The 17710-nt window shown below is 46.5% G+C and overlaps 1 protein-coding gene and 1 long non-coding RNA gene across 2 annotated transcripts in view; both read right to left on the reverse strand.

The window, feature by feature from the left end:
- Positions 1 to 5809: 5809 nt before the first annotated feature.
- The window catches only part of LOC144483165 (uncharacterized), a 46525-nt gene continuing 34624 nt past the window's right edge, over positions 5810 to 17710 (reverse strand). Inside the window, exon 2 of the mRNA XM_078201962.1 lies at positions 5810 to 6333. Coding sequence (XP_078058088.1) covers positions 5827 to 6333 — 507 coding nt within the window. The 3' untranslated portion in view covers positions 5810 to 5826. The remainder of the gene's footprint in view (positions 6334 to 17710) is intronic.
- Positions 11798 to 13090, reverse strand: LOC144483163 (uncharacterized). The gene is made up of 3 exons (XR_013495977.1): positions 12866 to 13090; positions 12154 to 12265; positions 11798 to 11947 (listed from the first exon to the last, which is right to left on the reverse strand). It is a non-coding gene; the product is annotated as an uncharacterized LOC144483163 (long non-coding RNA).

Consider the following 17710-nt stretch of genomic DNA (forward strand, 5'->3'; position numbering starts at 1 on the left):
TCGGCCTGTGATTCCTCTTTCAGTATCCTGTAAAACAAGTTTACAGAGATCATCAGTATCAGTGCAGGATAGAAATTCAGAACACATAATTCTAGTTTCTATGGAACATTCTTTCCTCTCTCCAGACTCGAAACATTGGCTCTATTCTCTCTCAATCTGGGGGATAGCGTGGGAAATGATGCTGCGGTAGATCAGCCAATTCTCAATGAATGGTTGAGGCAGTTCGATGGGCTGAATGGCCAACTGCAGCTCCTGTTTCTTATGATTTGTGTGTGGTGGACAGGAAGCAGTGAGCATGGATCTGTCAATCAGCCTCAATCAGCACCTTCAGGAGAATTGGGAGGGTGAATATTAGATACAGCAGAGTGAGAATGGAGGGAGAGTGTGTGGGATGGAGATTCACAGCTTTTGGGGATTGAGAGAGAAAGAATGTTCATTAGAATCTAGAATTCCTACATCTTATCAACCGTCCCTGAGCCTTCAAAATGAATCTCTCTTCTCAGGACACTCTTATCTCTGACTTGTCTGTGCTGCTCGCAGTCTCACAAAGCAGCTGCCTGTGTGTTGACACAAGGGGCCCTGCGAGGCAAGTTTAATGCTCCATGACTGTGTCTTTAATGACTGAATAACTATAGGAATATGGTCAAGTCAGCTAAATCACATGATGCTTTATATTTCGGTTAGTAACTGTCCATTTTGTTAACATAGCACATTTGGATATATAAATACAGATAAAGGCAAAATGTTGCGGATATTGGAAAAAACAAAAACAGAAAATGCTGGAAAATGTCAGCAGGTCTGACAGCATCTGTGGAGAGAGAGTAGAGCCAACATTTAAAGTCTGGATGACCCTTGTTCTGACAAAGGGTCATCCAGACTCAAAATGTTAGTCTATTCTCTCTCTATAAATATATATACGACAGCTGCCTCAGGCTTGGCCCACTCTAACTCCCTGCAAAAGGAGATTACAAGAGTCATGTGTCAATTGTGGCTTGAAATTAAGAAATACACATTTTTTGGGGGGTTTGAGATTGCTGTCAAAATCCTCTTCTTCTAACCATCTGTAAAAGGAAATTCCAAAATCACAGAATCTCTGCAGTGCAGAAGGAGGCCTTTTAGCCCATCGAGTCTGCACCAAGTTTCTAACAGAGCACCTTTACTCAGGCCCTATCCCTGTAACCTGATGTACGTACATCACTAATCCTTTCCTTCCCCCTCATCTTGGGACACAAAGGGACACTTTAGCACGGTCGATCAACCCACTCTTTGGAGTGTGGGAGGAAACCAGAGCACCCAGAGGAAACCCACACAGACAGAGGGAGAATGTGCAAACTCCATACAGACAATCACCCGAGGCTGGAATTGAACCGGGTCTCTGGCGCTTTCAGACAGAACTGCTAACCACTGTGTCACCCCCAACAGTCATTTGTCAGACCTGAATATAAATCCATAACATTCTCCCCTCCTGTTTTCGAGCATAAGATTACTTAAGATGGAATATACTTACATTGGAAGCAATTCAGACAAGGTTCACTCGCTGATTTTGGGCATGAAGGGGTCTGTTTTTTGAGGAAAGGTTAGGCAGGGTGCATCTATGCTCGTTGGATTTTAGATAAATGAGATGAGTGTTGGAGTGAAACTAAGACTGCGACCTTTGAAAGTGAATGCGTACGGGACTGGCTGTGCCCAGCACTTATCCTGTGGTTAACAAAGATCATTCTGTTGCTGACTAAATAACGAACTAACCTTTGAGCTACATCCTGTTATTGTATAAAAAATACGGAACAGACAAAAAAAACCAGACCGCGAGGTCCAGATGGTCAGCTTAGCTTAAGATAAAGGTGAACTGAAACAATAAGTTGTGGGTTTCTGTTAACGGTTGTTTTTGAAGGAATGTGATTGGAGGTCAATTATTGCGAGGGGAGCCCAATTGGCTAAGTACAGGTAACCACCCAAAGCTAATGACGAAGTAACCGCTAATGTCTGTATGATCAAAGTGTATAAAAGACGGCGAGCCGCCGCTCCAAATTGAGAAGGTGAAAGGCAGCATCCATGAACCCGGCCTGTCAGTCAATGACTCAAACATTGTCTCTCCTGGTCACCCAAATCCTGAAACCCCGCCCACTGGCCGCGCATGCGCTCTGCTCCCCGCTAAACAAAGATGGCAGCCGCGGCACCGCGCCTGATCCCGGATAAAATCCACGGAGCTGCAAAGCCGGGACCGGAAGGCTCTTATTCAGATCTTGCGGCCTACAGCAGATGTTTATGAAGCCTCTGTTCCCTCCCCACCCCGAGTCCCGGCTTCATTCCTCCCGCCGTCCCACCGATTCTCACCCCTTGAAACAAGTGTCTCCCGGACTCGCGGGCTCCGAGCAAAGTGACACTGCGCATGCTCCAGATACAGCGCTGCGCCTGCGTACTGGGCTCCTGTGGAGTGAATAGGGCACTTTCACACCCGCAGCGAATGCTGGGCAATAAACGCCATTGAAACTTCATACAGTTAATTCAAAATAGCATTGTTAGCATTTAGAACATAGAACAGTACAGCACAGAACAGGCCCTTCGGCCCACGATGTTGTGCCGAGCTTTATCTGAAACCAAGATCAAGCTATCCCACTCCCTATCATCCTGGTGTGCTCCATGTGCCTATCCAATAACCGCTTAAATGTTCCTAAAGTGTCTGACTCCACTATTACTGCAGGCAGTCCATTCCACACCCCAACCACTCTCTGCGTAAAGAACCTACCTCTGATATCCTTCCTATATCTCCCATCATGAACCCTATAGTTATGCCCCCTTGTAATAGCTCCATCCACCCGAGGAAATAGTCTTTGAACGTTCACTCTATCTATCCCCTTCATCATTTTATAAACCTCTATTAAGTCTCCCCTCAGCCTCCTCCGCTCCAGAGAGAACAGCCCTAGCTCCCTCAACCTTTCCTCATAAGACCTACCCTCCAAACCAGGCAGCATCCTGGTAAATCTCCTCTGCACTCTTTCCAGCGCTTCCACATCCTTCTTATAGTGAGGTGACCAGAACTGCACACAATATTCCAAATGTGGTCTCACCAAGGTCCTGTACAGTTGCAGCATAAAGGTAAATGACTGAAATATTGAGAATTGATGATATGCTGTGCTCTAGTTCTCAAAGTTCTGCTGCAGGACCATGCAATGGTTTCAAAGCTTTTATACCGTTTCCCCCTCACTCCTCCCTTTATGGTGCTGATTCTGGCTGGGTTCAATCGCACAGTCACTGGTTCTTCTCTCTGTCACTGATACTGAATACTCACCCTTTTAGAGAATGATACAGCATAAATAGAAACCATTTGGCCCATTTTGTCTCTGCTGGCTCTCTGGAAGATCTATCCAACTAATTCCACAGCCCGGCTGGTCGAGTCAGAACAATGCATATCTGCTGTAGTAATCTGAGACCTTAATGGAAAAGGGTTTCCACAGTTAAGCATACCAGGTGGCTGGTAGAATTTAATTGAATGTTTCTGCAGATCCCATATACTGCAGTGACATTATCCTGAAGGGCCAAGGGAGTATTCCAGTGTGTTAACCAGAATACTCCAGGGCACAACCTCAGACTAAAGGGACGATCCTTTAAAACAGAGATTAGGAGGAATTTCTTCAGCCAGAGAGTGGTGAATCTGTTGGAACTCTTCGCCACAGAAGGCTGTGGAGGCCAGGTCATTGAGTGGCTTCCACAGAGATAGATAGGTTCTTGATTAATAAGGGGATCAGGGGTTATGGGGAAAAGGCAGGAGACTGGGGATGAGGAAAATATCAGCCATGATTGAATGGCAGAGCAGACTCGATGGGCCAAGTGGCCTAATTCTGCTCCTATGTCTTATGGTCAAGAGTGGATGAATGTTGGAATTACAAAAAGGCATTCATATTCTGAATCTTCATAGTTATCACTTATCTGGGATGTTTCAATATGAAAGAATCCCATGTACTTGTCAGGTGAGAGGTCGTGTCCAATAGAACTGTGAAAGACCTGTTAGATTACACTGGGGTTTATGTGATCAGGTCGTTAAATGAACAAGGTCTTTATCAGACTGGAGCTGTGTCTTTGATTCTCCACAACAGTTGTAGGTAGTGTCCTTACTAAATATCCACCACAAACAAAATAGTCCGGAGGTCTGAGGTTATTGTGATCACAGCCCTTCAAATTGGATGCATAAATTCTTTCCCACACGGAGCAGGTGAATGGCCTTTTCCTATGTGTGTACATTGAGGAGGCAGTGGCATAGTGATATTGTCACTAGCACAGTAATCCAGAGACCCAGGGCAATGCTCTGACCATGAAACCATAGAAACCCTACAGTACAGAAAGAGGCCATTCGGCCCATCGAGTCTGCACCGACCACAATCCCACCCAGGCCCTATATCCCTACATATTTTACCCACTAATCCCTCTAATCTACACATCCCAGGACACTAAGGGGCAATTTTAGCACGGCCAATTGCTGATTGCTCACTAATGTCCTCTGGGGAAGGAAATCTGCTGTCCCTCTCCCCACCCTATACCCGTAATCCCATACATTTAGCATGGCCATTCCACCTAGCCTGCACATCTTTGGAGTGTGGAAGAAACCGGAGCACACGGAGGAAATCCACACAAACTCAGAAAGAATGTGCAAACTCCACAGAGACTGAAATTGAACTCAGGTGCCTGGATCTGTGAGGCAGCAGTGCGATCCACCATGCCACCTTGCTGCCCAAATAGGAGACCAAAAGTATATATCCTTGGGAGACACCAAGTTCAAAGACTTTGGAGAGGAAAGGGAGACTGGAGATGGGGCCATAATTTGCAAGCAAAGTGGGATCAAAGGGTTTTTTTCATAAAGGGTGATGTTTGTGTATTTAAAAGTGAGAGGAACAAAACCAGAAGAGAGGGAGAGAATCATTAACAATATCAGCCAATATGGGGAAGTTGGATGGTCAGTAATTTAATGAAAATAGAGTCAGGGCCAAGACAGGAAAGAAACTGTTGAAAGATGCAGGTTCAAGGCTCAGACAGGGAGAGGCTTTAGATACATTAGTTTGGCTCAGTGGGAGGGTGGAAGAGAGGGAAGCAGCAGGGACAGCTGAATGGGTTGGCTCAATCCTAGTAACAAAGAAGCTCCATGACTTCATCACACTTTTTGTTGGGGGTCAGGATGGAGGAGACAGGGGAGAGGGAGAGCCATTCGAAAGGAATGGACTTGAGTCAGAGATAATAAAAAGTTTCAACAGATTGTTTGTTTAACATAAAAGCAGATTGATTTGACTTTCATCCAGGACATTCGTATTTATTTGTGGGCTCAAATTTATTTACATCAGAGGCGAATGACCACAATCAACATGTTTGTGATTTGTGATAAACAGCAGAATCAAACTCCAGCAGTCACTTGTCAACTCGCTGATGGCTCAACAGGTTGTATTTCTGAGTGAATCCCTTTCCACATTTGGAGCAGGTGAACGGCCTCTCCCCAGTGTGAATTCGCTGGTGGACAGTGAGTTGGGATGGTCGCCTGAACCCAGTCCCGCAGTGAGTGCACTTGAACGGTCTCTCATCAGTGTGACCACGTTGATGAGACATCAGATCACTGCAGCTTTTATAGCATTTCCCGCAGTCTGGACATTTAAAAGGTCTCTCCTCACTGTGAACACGTTGATGGGACACTAGACTGCTGGAACTTTTACAGCACTTCCCGCAGTCTGGACATTTAAACGGTCTCTCATCGGTGTGAACTTGCTGATGTGCCATGAGGTGTGATGTCCGAGTGAATCCCTTCCCACAGTCAGTGCAAGTGAACGGCCGCTCCCCAGTGTGAATTCACTGGTGTTCAGTGAGTTGAGATGACCACCTGAACCCAGTCCCGCAGTGAGAGCACCTGAACGGTCTCTCATCAGTGTGAACACGTTGATGGAACATTAGTTCTCTGGAACCTCTATAACACTTCTCGCAGTCTGGGCATTTAAATGGTCTCTCCTCAGTGTGAACACGTTGATGGAACATCACTTCCTTTAAACTTTTATAGCACTTGCCACATTCTGGACATTTAAATGGTCTTTCCTCTGTGTGAACTCGCTGGTGTGTCTGCAGTGTAGATGACTGAGTGAATCCCTTCCCACACTCGGAGCAGGTGAATGGCCTCTCTCCCTTGTGAATCCGCTGGTGTCTCAGCAGGTTGAATGACTGAGTGAATCGCATCCCACATTCAGAGCAGGTGAATGGCCTCTCTCCAGTGTGAACCCGCTGGTGTGTCAGCAGGTTAGATGATTGAGTGAATCCCTTTCCACACTCGGAGCAGATAAATGGCCTCTCTCCAGTGTGAACTCGCTGGTGTGTCAGCAGGGTGGATGACTGAGTGAATCCTCTCCCACACTCAGAGCAGGTGAACAGCCTCTCCCCAGTGTTACTGTATTGGTGAATTTCCAGCTCAGACAGGTCTCTGAATCCTTCCCCACATTTCCACGGTTTCTCCTCAGTGTGACTGCACTTGTGTCTTGACAGGCCAGATGATTGTCTGAATCCTTGTCCACACACAGAACACGTGTACAGTTTTGCCCCATTGTGAATGGTGCTTTTTCCTTCCATGCTCAAGGTTCAGTGGTATTCAGGTAACGATAAGTTGGGCGACTCAGTCAGATCTGGATTTGATGTTTGGTTTGAGTTTCCTGACTGCAAATCATCCCCTTCTAAAACCCTGTGAAATTGATTTAAAACAGCGAAAAGGGAGTGAGAGAGATCCCACAAAAACACAAAGGCAGGTTGTGAAATTGAGCCGAATGAATCTGGTCATTTGTGGGGCCGGCACCAGGAAAAAGTTACCATGGAAACTGCTGGATTGTCATAAAACCTCAACTGGTTCACTAATGCCTTTCAGGGAAGGGAATCTGCCATCCAGTCTGGGACTACACAAGGCTCAGGCCTCAATGGATGGAGAGAGAGATGGGGGCAAAGGAGGGACTTTATGTATCTTACAACTCAACCAGTGGTTTGAACCTAAAAACCGTTAACCTGCCCACCGAGAAGGATCAGGGTAAGAGGTGTATGTGAACACCATCATCTCCAAATTCCCTCCAATTTTACACACCATCCTCCCTTGTCTGACATCCAGGACTGGATGAGCAGTAATTGCCTTTGTTAAATATTGGAAGATGAAGGCTGTCATCTTCAGCCCTGCAACAAATTCCACTTCCGAACCACTGACTCCATCTGTCCCCATTGCGACTGTCTGAGGCTGAACCGGAGTATTCACAACCTCAGTGACATGTTTCACTTCAAACTGAGCTTCTAAACATATCCTCATAGAATCTACAGCACGGAGACAGGCCCTTCGGCCCAAACTGGACAATGCCCACCAAAAATGCCCATGTGAGCTAACTCCATTTGGCCCATATCCCTCTGAACCTTTCCTATCCATGTATCTGTCCAAATGCCTTTTAAATGTTGACAATGTCCCTGTCTCAACCACTCCCTCCGGCAGCTCATTCCACATACGTACCACCCTCTGTGTAAAAAAGCTGCTCCTCAGGTTCCCATTAATTCTTTCCCCTCTTAACTTAAACTTATGCCCTCTAATTCTTAATTCCCCAACCCTGGGAAAAAGACTGAGTGCATTCAACCTATCCATGCCTCTCATGATCTTACACACCTCTATAAGATCACCCCTCAGTCTCCTACGCTCCAAAGAAAAAAGTCCTAACTCATCCAATCTCTCCCTATAACTTGAGTACTGGCAACATCCTTGTAAATCTCTTCTGCACTCTCTCCAGTTGAATAACATCTTTCCAAATCAAGGTGACCAAAACTGAACACAATATTCCAGGTGCAGCCTCACCAAAGTCCTGTACAACTGCAACATAACTTCCCAACTCCTATACTCAATGCCCTGACTGATAAAGGCCAGCATGTCAAAAGCCTTCTTCACTGCCCTATCTACACGTGACTCCACCTTAAGAGAACCGTGCACCTGGACTCCAAGGTCCCTCTGTTCCACGATACTCCCTGAGGTCCTACCATTCACTGTGAAAGTTCTACCTTGGTTTGACTTCCCATGATGCAACACCTCACACTGATCTGTATTTAACTCTATTTGCCACATCACCACCTACACTACCTATTTCCACCTCAGTGACATCGCCCCACTTTGTCCTGGCCTCAGCTCACCTGCTGCTGAAACCAGGTGGAGGAAGGAATTGCTAAGCAGATTATGGATATCTGTGGGGGCACAGGGTAGTTGTCATGGGGGACTTTAACTTTCCAAATATTGATTGGTACCTTTGTAGGTCGAACAGTTTGGATGGGGCAGTTTTTGTGCAGTGTGTGCAGGAGGGTTTCCTGACACAATATGTGGATAGGCCGACAAGAGGTGGGGCCACAGTAGATTTGGTACTGGGAAATGAACCGGGCCAAGTGTTAGATTTGGTTGTGGGAGAGCACTTTGGAGATAGTGACCACAATTCGATGTCTTTTGTTATTGCAATGGAGAAGGATAGGGCCGTACGGCAGGGCAAGGTTTATAATTGGGGGAAGAGGTAATTATGATGCGATTAGGCAAGAATTAGGGGGCATAAGATGGGAACAGAAACTGTCAGGGAAAGGCACTAATGAAAAGTGGAATTTTTTCAAGGAACAAATACTGTGTGTCCTTGATAGGTATGTCCCTGTCAGGCAGGGAGGAAATGGCCGAGTGAGGGAACCATGGTTCACAAAAGAGGTGGGAAGCTTATGAGGAAACAAGGTTCAGATGGCTCGATTGAGGGTTACAAGTTAGCAAGGAATGAGCTGAAAAAGGGGCTTAGGAGAGCTAGGAGGGGACATGAGAAGTCCTTGGCGGGTCGGATCAAGGAAAACCCCAAGGCTTTTTACTCTTATGTGAGGAATAAACAAATGACCAGGGTGAGGTTAGGGCCGGTCAAGGACAGTAGTGGGAACTTGTGTATGGAGTCAGTAGAGATAGGAGAGGTGATGAATGAATACTTTTCTTCAGTGTTCACCAAGGAGAGGGGTCATGTTTTTGAGGAAGAGAAGGTGTTACAGGCGAATAGGCTGGAGGAAGTAGATGTTCGGCGGGAGGATGTACTAGCAGTTTTGAATAAACTGAAGGTCGATAAGTCTCCTGGGCCTGATGAAATATATCCTAGGATTCTTTGGGAGGCAAGGGATGAGATTGCAGAGCCTTTGGCTTTGATCTTTGGGTCCTCACTGTCCACGGGGATGGTGCCAGAGGACTGGAGAGTGGCGAGTGTTGTACCTCTCTTTAAGAAAGGGAATAGAAATGACCCTGGTAATGATAGGCCGGTTAGTCTTACTTCGGTGGTTGGTAAGTTGATGGAAAAGGTCCTTAGGGATGGGATTTACGACCATTTAGAAAGATGCGGATTAATCCGGGATAGTCAGCACGGATTCGTGAAGGGCAAGTCGTGCCTCACAAATTTGATTGAATTTTTTGAGGAGGTAACTAAGTGTGTTGACGAAGGTAGGGCAGTTGATGTCAGAAACATGGATTTTAGTAAGGCGTTTGATAAGGTCCCCCATGGTCAGCTTATGATGAAAGTAAGGAGGTTGGGATAGAGGGAAAGTTGGCTGATTGGATAGGTAACTGGCTGTCTGATCGAAGACAGAGGGTGGTGGTGAATGGAAAATTTTCGGATTGGAGGCAGGTTGCTAGCGGAGTGCCACAGGGATCAGTGCTTGGTCCTCTGCTATTTGTGATTTTTATTAATGACCGAGAGGAGGGGGCTGAAGGGTGGATCAGTAAATTTGCTGATGACACCAAGATTGGTGGAGTAGTGGATGAGGTGGAGGGCTGTTATAGACTGTAAAGAGACATAGATAGGATGCAAAGCTGGGCTGAAAAATGGCAGATGGAGTTTAACCCTGATAAATGTGAGGTTTTTCATTTTGGTAGGACAAATTTAAGTGTGGATTACATGGTCAAAGGTAGGGTTCTGAAGACTGTGGAAGAACAGAGAGATCTTGGGGTCCATATCCACAGATCTCTGAAGGTTGCCACTCAAATGGATAGAGCTGTGAAGAAGGCCAATAGTGTGTTAGCTTTTATTAACAGGGGGTTGGAGTTTAAGAGCTGTGGGGTTATGCTGCAACTGTACAGGACCTTGGTGAGACCACATTTGGAATATTGTGTGCAGTTCTGGTCACCTCACAATAAGAAGGATGTGGAAGCGCTGGAAAGAGTGCAAAGGAGATTTACCAGGATGCTGCCTGGTTTGGAGGGTACGTCTTATGAGGAAAGGTTGAGGGAGCTAGGGCTGTTCTCTCTGGACCGGAGGAGGTTGGGGGGAGACTTAATAGAGGTTTATAAAATGATGAAGGGGATAGATAGAGTGAACGTTCAAAGACTATTTCCTCGGGTGGATGGAGGTATGACAAGGGGGCACAACTATAGGGGTCATGGTGGGAGATATAGGAAGGATATCAGAGGTAGGTTCTTTACGCAGAGAGTGGTTGGGGTGTGGAATGGACTGCCTGCAGTGATAGTGGAGTCAGACACTTTAGGAACATTTAAGCGGTTATTGGATTGGCACATGGAGCACACCAGGATGATAGGGAGTGGGATAGCTTGATCTTGGTTTCAGATAAAGCTCAGCACAACATTGTGGGCCGAAGGGCCTGTTCTATGTTCGATGTATGACTTACTCAGTTAATGGTATGTGTTGGGGAGAGTTACAGAACAGAGAGATCTAAGGGTACATGTTCATAGCTCCTTGAAAGTGGAGTCACAGGTGGACAGAGTGGTGAAGAAGGCATTCGGCATGCTTGGTTTCATTGGTCAGAACATTGAATACAGGAGTTGGGACATCTTGTTGAAGTTGTACAAGACATTGGTAAGGCCACACTTGGAATACTATGTACAGTTCTGGTCACCCTATTATAGAAAGGATATTATTAAACTAGAAAGAGTGCAGAAGAGATTTACTAGGATGCTACCGGACTTGATGGTTTGAGTTGGAAGGAGAGGCTGGATAGACTGGGACTTTTTTCTCTTGGGCTGAGGAGGCTGAGGGTGATGTTATAGAGGCCTATAAAATAATGAGGGGCATAGATCAGCTAGATAGTCAATATCTTTTCCCAAAGGTCGGGGAGTCTAAAACTAGGGGGCATAGGTTTAAGGTGAGACGGGAAGATAGAAAAATGTCCAAAGGGGCAATTGTTTCACACAGAGGGTGGTGAGTGTCTGGAACAAGCTGCCAGAGGTAGTAGTAGAGGGGGTACAGTTTTGTATTTTAAAAAGCATTTAGACAGTTACATGGGTAAAATGGGTAGAGAGGGATATGGGCGAAATGCGGACAATTGGGACTAGCTCAGGGGTTTTAAAAAAAGGATGGCATGGACAAGTTGGGCCGAAGGGTCTGTTTCCATGCTGTAAACCTCTATGCCTGTTTGCCCTGGATCAAACTGACACCCAGGAACTCCCAAATGCTGCAGCTTGAATGTGTACTAATAAACTATTTCTTTTATCCAATGATAATTTATTTTTGTTTTTAAGTATTTTATTAACTTTACCACCTGTTGCTATACTATTGTGATCCTTAGGAACAGAATAAATCTTAGTTACTTCGCAGATACTCACCAAAAATCTGGCTTCTTCTCCTGTAGAAGAGTAAGATCACTTCCTAAAGGCTGAGAAAGTTAGAAAGCAAAAGGGCACCTCTTTCCCTTCCTTCCCTAACTCCCTTAATTACCCAACTCCCAGAACTCTATTCTAAGCTGCACTCAAGTGATGCCGCTTCAGAGCTGTTTCTGAGCTGTAGATTCAATACAATACTCACTTGCAGACATGGACATCAAGGCCTGTATAGGTCTCCAGGCCATCATGCACACCATCATGATAGGGAGGATGGAGATGTTGTTGCCAGCCATGTACATGATGTTGGGACATCTTGGGCAGCTGTTTCAATGGGCCCAAGGCGATGTCCCAGCAGGACTGAAAACAGAAAGCGAGCAGGGTATCAGTAAAGGGGGCCGGTTACGGGAGGCCATATGCTGATCTTATACCCAGGCCTGGAAGTTAGGATGATGATTAACCCTTTATCACACAGGGTGCTGTGGTTCACCAAGGTACTTCACCACCGTGAACAAACCAGGGGCGTTGTCAGCCACACACTAAAGACACATTCAAATCTAACTTACTTTCTCGACCAGGATCCGGTCTGTTTCTTGGACGCAGATGTCCGGTAGCTGTTTGTCCGAATATGCGACTGGGCACATGGAGTCTCTCTGGCCACACTGTTGATCACGGCTCCTATGAGAAACAGAAAACACAAGTTGGTCACTCTTTCAAGACCTTCTTTAAAAAGGGAGTCTCTCTTTTGCGGACCCCAACGTGGTGGCAATAGTGCCAGCACAAACTAAAGCTTGGGCAAACCTCAGACACACACTGCCATTGCGTGTACCAAACTGCCAGGGGAATGGAGGGATGTAGAAGTAGATTTAGTGTGAATTGATAATCAGGGTGCCAATCCGCTTGCCCTCCATTTAGGGACAAAGCGACAAATCACCAGATGTACCAAATTGTATCTTGAAAACAAACATTGCAGGACATTGAGAGAGATCCAGTTCAGCACCCGGCCCTGGAAACGAGCAATCGTTCCTCCAACCACCACCGCAGTTGGCATCTGATCAGGTGGAGGGGCTGAAACCAAAAGGGCATCTCAGGGTCATGACCTGGGGAAAAGATGCCAAGTGGGGTCTGAGTGGTTTCTGGGGGATTTGAGGGGCTGCTTTGTGCTGAGGAGCTCGGTGAGGGGTAAAAGCGACGTGAAAAACCCGGGGTTGGGAAGTTTTGGGTTGGTGTCACATCCCCAGGTCGCCTTCGCTGGAGAGGCGGGCTGACCCGACTTGCCTCCTACTCGAGCCCCCGGCTCCCCGCGCGGCCTCCGCATCTGCTGCTGCTGTCGCTCAGGTTGCGCTCGAGGGTCCACTTGTGCCAGCGCGCGCTGTTGGCGAGCACCCGCCCCCCCTGCCGCCATGGCAACGCCTGCCACCGTTAACCGTCCCCCCCTTTCAAATCTGATTCCGATCCGGAGAAGAACCCGCGCGCTTCCGTCAACAAACCACACCCGCTGCAATGCGCATGTGCGATCTCAACCTCCTCAGCGTTCTGCGTACACTGCCCATTGCCCCGCCCCCCACGTCGCCGCCATCTTTGTTAAGGGCACATTGGTTCTTCATCTTCCGTCCAAACGGAGGACGTCTGCCCCACACAAAGATGGACATCACTTACTATCAGAGATATTTAAAATATTGCTTTTATCGCTTCAACCGTAACGCCGCATAAAGCGTCAATAAAACCGAAAGGACCTTGTCTCCTCATTCAGCAACCAAAATCATAAGAATCCATTGTTAATCGGTTTCTCCACAGATGCCGCCAGGTCTGCTGAGTTTATCCAGTATTTTCAGTTTAAATTTCCCAATTCCAACATCCGCAGTATTTTACTTTTATTTCCTTCCCATTCTACCTCCAGTGCAACTGGATATCATGAGTAAAGCTAGCACCAGGCTGATCCTTCCGGGTGGAACAGTGGTTAGCATTGCTGCCTTACAGTGCTCGGGACCTGGGTTCAATTCTTGCCTTGGGTGACTGTCTGCACGGAGTCCACCCACTGTGGTTGACAGGGCTCTTGACTGTGTCCAACACAGTTGGGGCGGCACGGTAGCACAGTGGTTAGCACTGCTGCTTCACAGCTCCAGGGTCCCGGGTTCGATTCCCGGCTTGGGTCACTGTCTGTGTGGAGTTTGCACATTCTCCTCGTGTCTGCGTGGGTTTCCTCCGGGTGCTCCGGTTTCCTCCCACAGTCCAAAGATGTGCGGGTTAGGTTGATTGGCCAGGTTAAAAATTGCCCCTTAGAGTCCTGAGATGCGTAGGTTAGAGGGATTAACAGGTAAATATGTGGGGGTAGGGCCTGGGTGGGATTGTGGTCGGTACAGACTCGATGGGCCGAATGGCCTCCTTCTGCACTGTAGGGTTTCTATGATTTCTATGAACTCATGCCCCAGGCCACTGCTTGCACTCCCTCCCAGAAAGAGGACAGGGTTCCCCTTGTCCTCACGTTTTACCAGACCAGAGACCAGCCTCCGTGTTCAAAGTATCATCCTCCGCCATTGCTGCCAATTCCAGCATGAAGCTACTCCTCAACACATCTTCACCTCACCCCTCACACCCATCAGCATTCCACAAGGAAGGTTCTCTCTGGGACAGCCTGGTCCACGCCTCCATCCCACCCAACATCCCATCCCCTACCCACAGCATCTTCCCGTGCAATGGTAGAAGGTGCAGCAGCTGCCCCTTTACCTCCTCCCTGCTCACCATCCCAGGTCCTAAACACCCCTTTCAGGTGAAGCAGCGCTTCACATGCATCTCCTTCAATCTGGTCTATTGCATTTGCTCCTCCCCATGAAGTCTACTCTCCTACATTGGAGAGACCAAACACAAACTGGGTGATTGATTTGCTGAACACCTTCAGCCTGTCTACAAGCAGGACCCAGAACTTCAAGTCCCTTGCCACTTCAACACACCGCCCTGCTCTCCTGTCCACATGTCCGTCCCTGGCCTTTTGCAATGTTCTAGTGAACCCCAACGCAAATTGGAGGAACAGCAGCTCATCTTCCAATTGGGCACTTTACAGCCTTCTGGACTAAACATTGAGTTCAACAACTTCAGAGCATGAACTCTCCCCTCCACCTTTATCCCCTTTCCATTTATTTTATTTCATTCTGTTTCTTCTTTTTTTATCATACTTCTTTCTCACTTCCATTTTATCACTTCTTCATTCCTGCTCTCCTTCTTGCCTCTCCCCGCCCCCCACCACCCCCCCCCCCCCCCCCCCCCCCCCACTCCTCTTTCAGGGCAACTGCCTTAACCACCTTTACCTCTGCTCTGCTATTCTGATCGCTTATGGACATTTTTAGCATCTCTCTGAGCCGTCTTTATCCTCATTTGTATTCCCTTTGTCCAATTACAGCACCCCCTTTCCAACCTCATAATTTAAATCTTTTCTGCTTTTCTTTGCTCTTAGCTCTGATGAAGGGTCATCCAGACTCGAATTGTTGGCTAGTTACTCAATATTTGTTTTGTTATTCGATATTAAATATTAATACATGTATTTAATACATACATCTTCATTCTGAATTGAATATCTCGGGAATATGCAACATTGAATTGCAAACATGACTGACCAATAAAAGAAATCGAGTCACTGGGTAATACACGTCCCATGGTGCTTATTTGAGACAGTCAGCATTTAAACAAAATCAGATATCTTTAAAGGGAAGAGATTTAATAATAAGACCATAAGACATAGGAGCGGAAGTAAGGCCATTCGGCCCATCGAGTCCACTCCACCATTCAATCATGGTTGATTTCAACTCCATTTACCCGCTCTCTCCCCATAGCCCTTAATTCCTCGAGAAATCAAGAATCCATCAATTTCTGTCTTGAAGACGCTCAATGTCTCGGCCTCCACAGCCCTCTGTGGCAATGAATTCATGATGTGGAGATGCCGGCGTTGGACTGGGGTAAACACAGTAAGAAGTTTAACAACACCAGGTTAAAGTCCAACAGGTTTATTTGGTAGCAAAAGCCACACAAGCTTTCGAGGCTCTGAGCCCCTTCTTCAGGTGAGTGCACTCACCTGAAGAAGGGGCTCAGAGCCTCGAAAGCTTGTGTGGCTTTTGCTACCAAATAAACCTGTTGGACTTTAACCTGGTGTTGTTAAACTTCTTGCAATGAATTCCACAGACCTACCACTCTCTGGCTGAAGAAATGTCTCCTCATCTCTGTTCTAAAGTTACTCCCTTTTATTCTAAGGCTGTGCCCCCGCGTCCTAGTCTCCCCTGCTAATGGAAACAACTTCCCTACGTCCATCCTATCTAAGCCGTTCATTATCTTGTAAGTTTCTATTAGATCTCCCCTCAAACTCCTAAACTCCAATGAATATAATCCCACGATCCTCAGACGTTCATCGTATGTCAGGCCTACCATTCCTGGGATCATCCGTGTGAATCTCCGCTGGACCCGCTCCAGTGCCAGTATGTCCTTCCTGAGGTATGGGGCCCAGAATTGCTCACAGTACTCCAAATGGGGCCTAACCAGTGCTTTATAAACCCTCAGAAGTACATCCCTGCTTTTGTATTCCAAGCCTCTTGAGATAAATGACAACATTACATTTGCTTTCTTAATTACGGACTCAACCTGCAAGTTTATCTTTAGAGAATCCTGGACTAGGACTCCCAAGTCCCTTTGCACTTTAGCATTATGAATTTTGTCACCGTTTAGAAAATAGTCCATGCCTCTATTCTTTTTTCCAAAGTGCAAGACCTCGCACTTGCCCACGTTGAATTTCATCAGCCACTTCTTGGACCACTCTCCTAAGCTGTCTAAATCTTTCTGCAGCCTCCCCACCTCCTCAATACTACCTGCCCCTCCACCTATCTTTGTATCATCGGCAAACTTGGCCAGAATGCCCCCAGTCCCGTCATCTAGATCGTTAATATATAAAGAGAACAGCTGTGGCCCCAACACTGAACCCTGCGGGACACCACTTGTCACCGGTTGCCATTCTGAGAAAGAACCTTTTATCCCAACTCTCTGCCTTCTGTCTGACAGCCAATCGTCAATCCATGTTAGTACCTTGCCTCGAATACCATGGGCCCTTATTTTACTCAGCAGTCTCCCGTGAGGCACCTTGTCAAAGGCCTTTTGGAAGTCAAGATAGATAACATCCATTGGCTCTCCTTGGTCTAACCTATTTGTTATCTCTTCAACGAACTCTAACAGGTTTGTCAGGCACGACCTCCCCTTACTAAATCCATGCTGACTTGTCCTAATCCGACCCTGCACTTCCAAGAATTTAGAAATCTCATCCTTAACGATGGATTCTAGAATTTTGCCAACAACTGAGGTTAGGCTAATTGGCCTATAATTTTCCATCTTTTTTCTTGTTCCCTTCTTGAACAGTGGGGTTACAACAGCGATTTTCCAATCCTCTGGGACTTTCCCTGACTCCAGTGACTTTTGAAAGATCATAACTGACGCCTCCACTATTTCTTCAGCTATCTCCTTTAGAACTCTAGGATGTAGCCCATCTGGGCCCGGAGATTTATCAATTTTCAGACCTTTTAGTTTCTCTAGCACTTTCTCCTTTGTGATGGCAACCATATTCAACTCTGCCCCCTGACTTTCCTGAATTGTTGGGATATTACTCATGTCTTCTACTGTGAAGACTGACGCAAAGTACTTATTAAGTTCCTCAGCTATTTTCTTGTCCCCCATCACTAGATTACCAGCGTCATTTTGGAGCGGCCCAATGTCTACTTTTGCCTCCCGTTTGTTTTTAATGTATTTAAAGAAACTTTTACTAATGATCTGCTCGTTATACTTAATCCCTCTTCATTCTGCATGTGAAACATTCTGGCGTCGAAATCCCGTTCATCTATAGGAAAGTCCAGCAGATCTACGCTGAGTTTCGATTTACTCATCTGCCTGAGTGCTTTTTCCTATTTCTTTATTATGAAGAACAATTTTTAAAATATGCTTCCGGGAAATGTGCGCCATTTCCTCCAGTTCAGTTACAGTTTCACCTGTGTCTGTCTTTATGAGCACACACTGCTATTACACATGTTTCAGATGGTGATTAGCTATGTTAGACTGCATTTATAAAACCATTCAATTCTGGTATGGACTGAACAA

This window comes from Mustelus asterias, unplaced genomic scaffold (genome assembly GCF_964213995.1).
Source record: "Mustelus asterias unplaced genomic scaffold, sMusAst1.hap1.1 HAP1_SCAFFOLD_47, whole genome shotgun sequence".
Classification (NCBI taxonomy): Eukaryota; Metazoa; Chordata; class Chondrichthyes; order Carcharhiniformes; family Triakidae; genus Mustelus; species Mustelus asterias.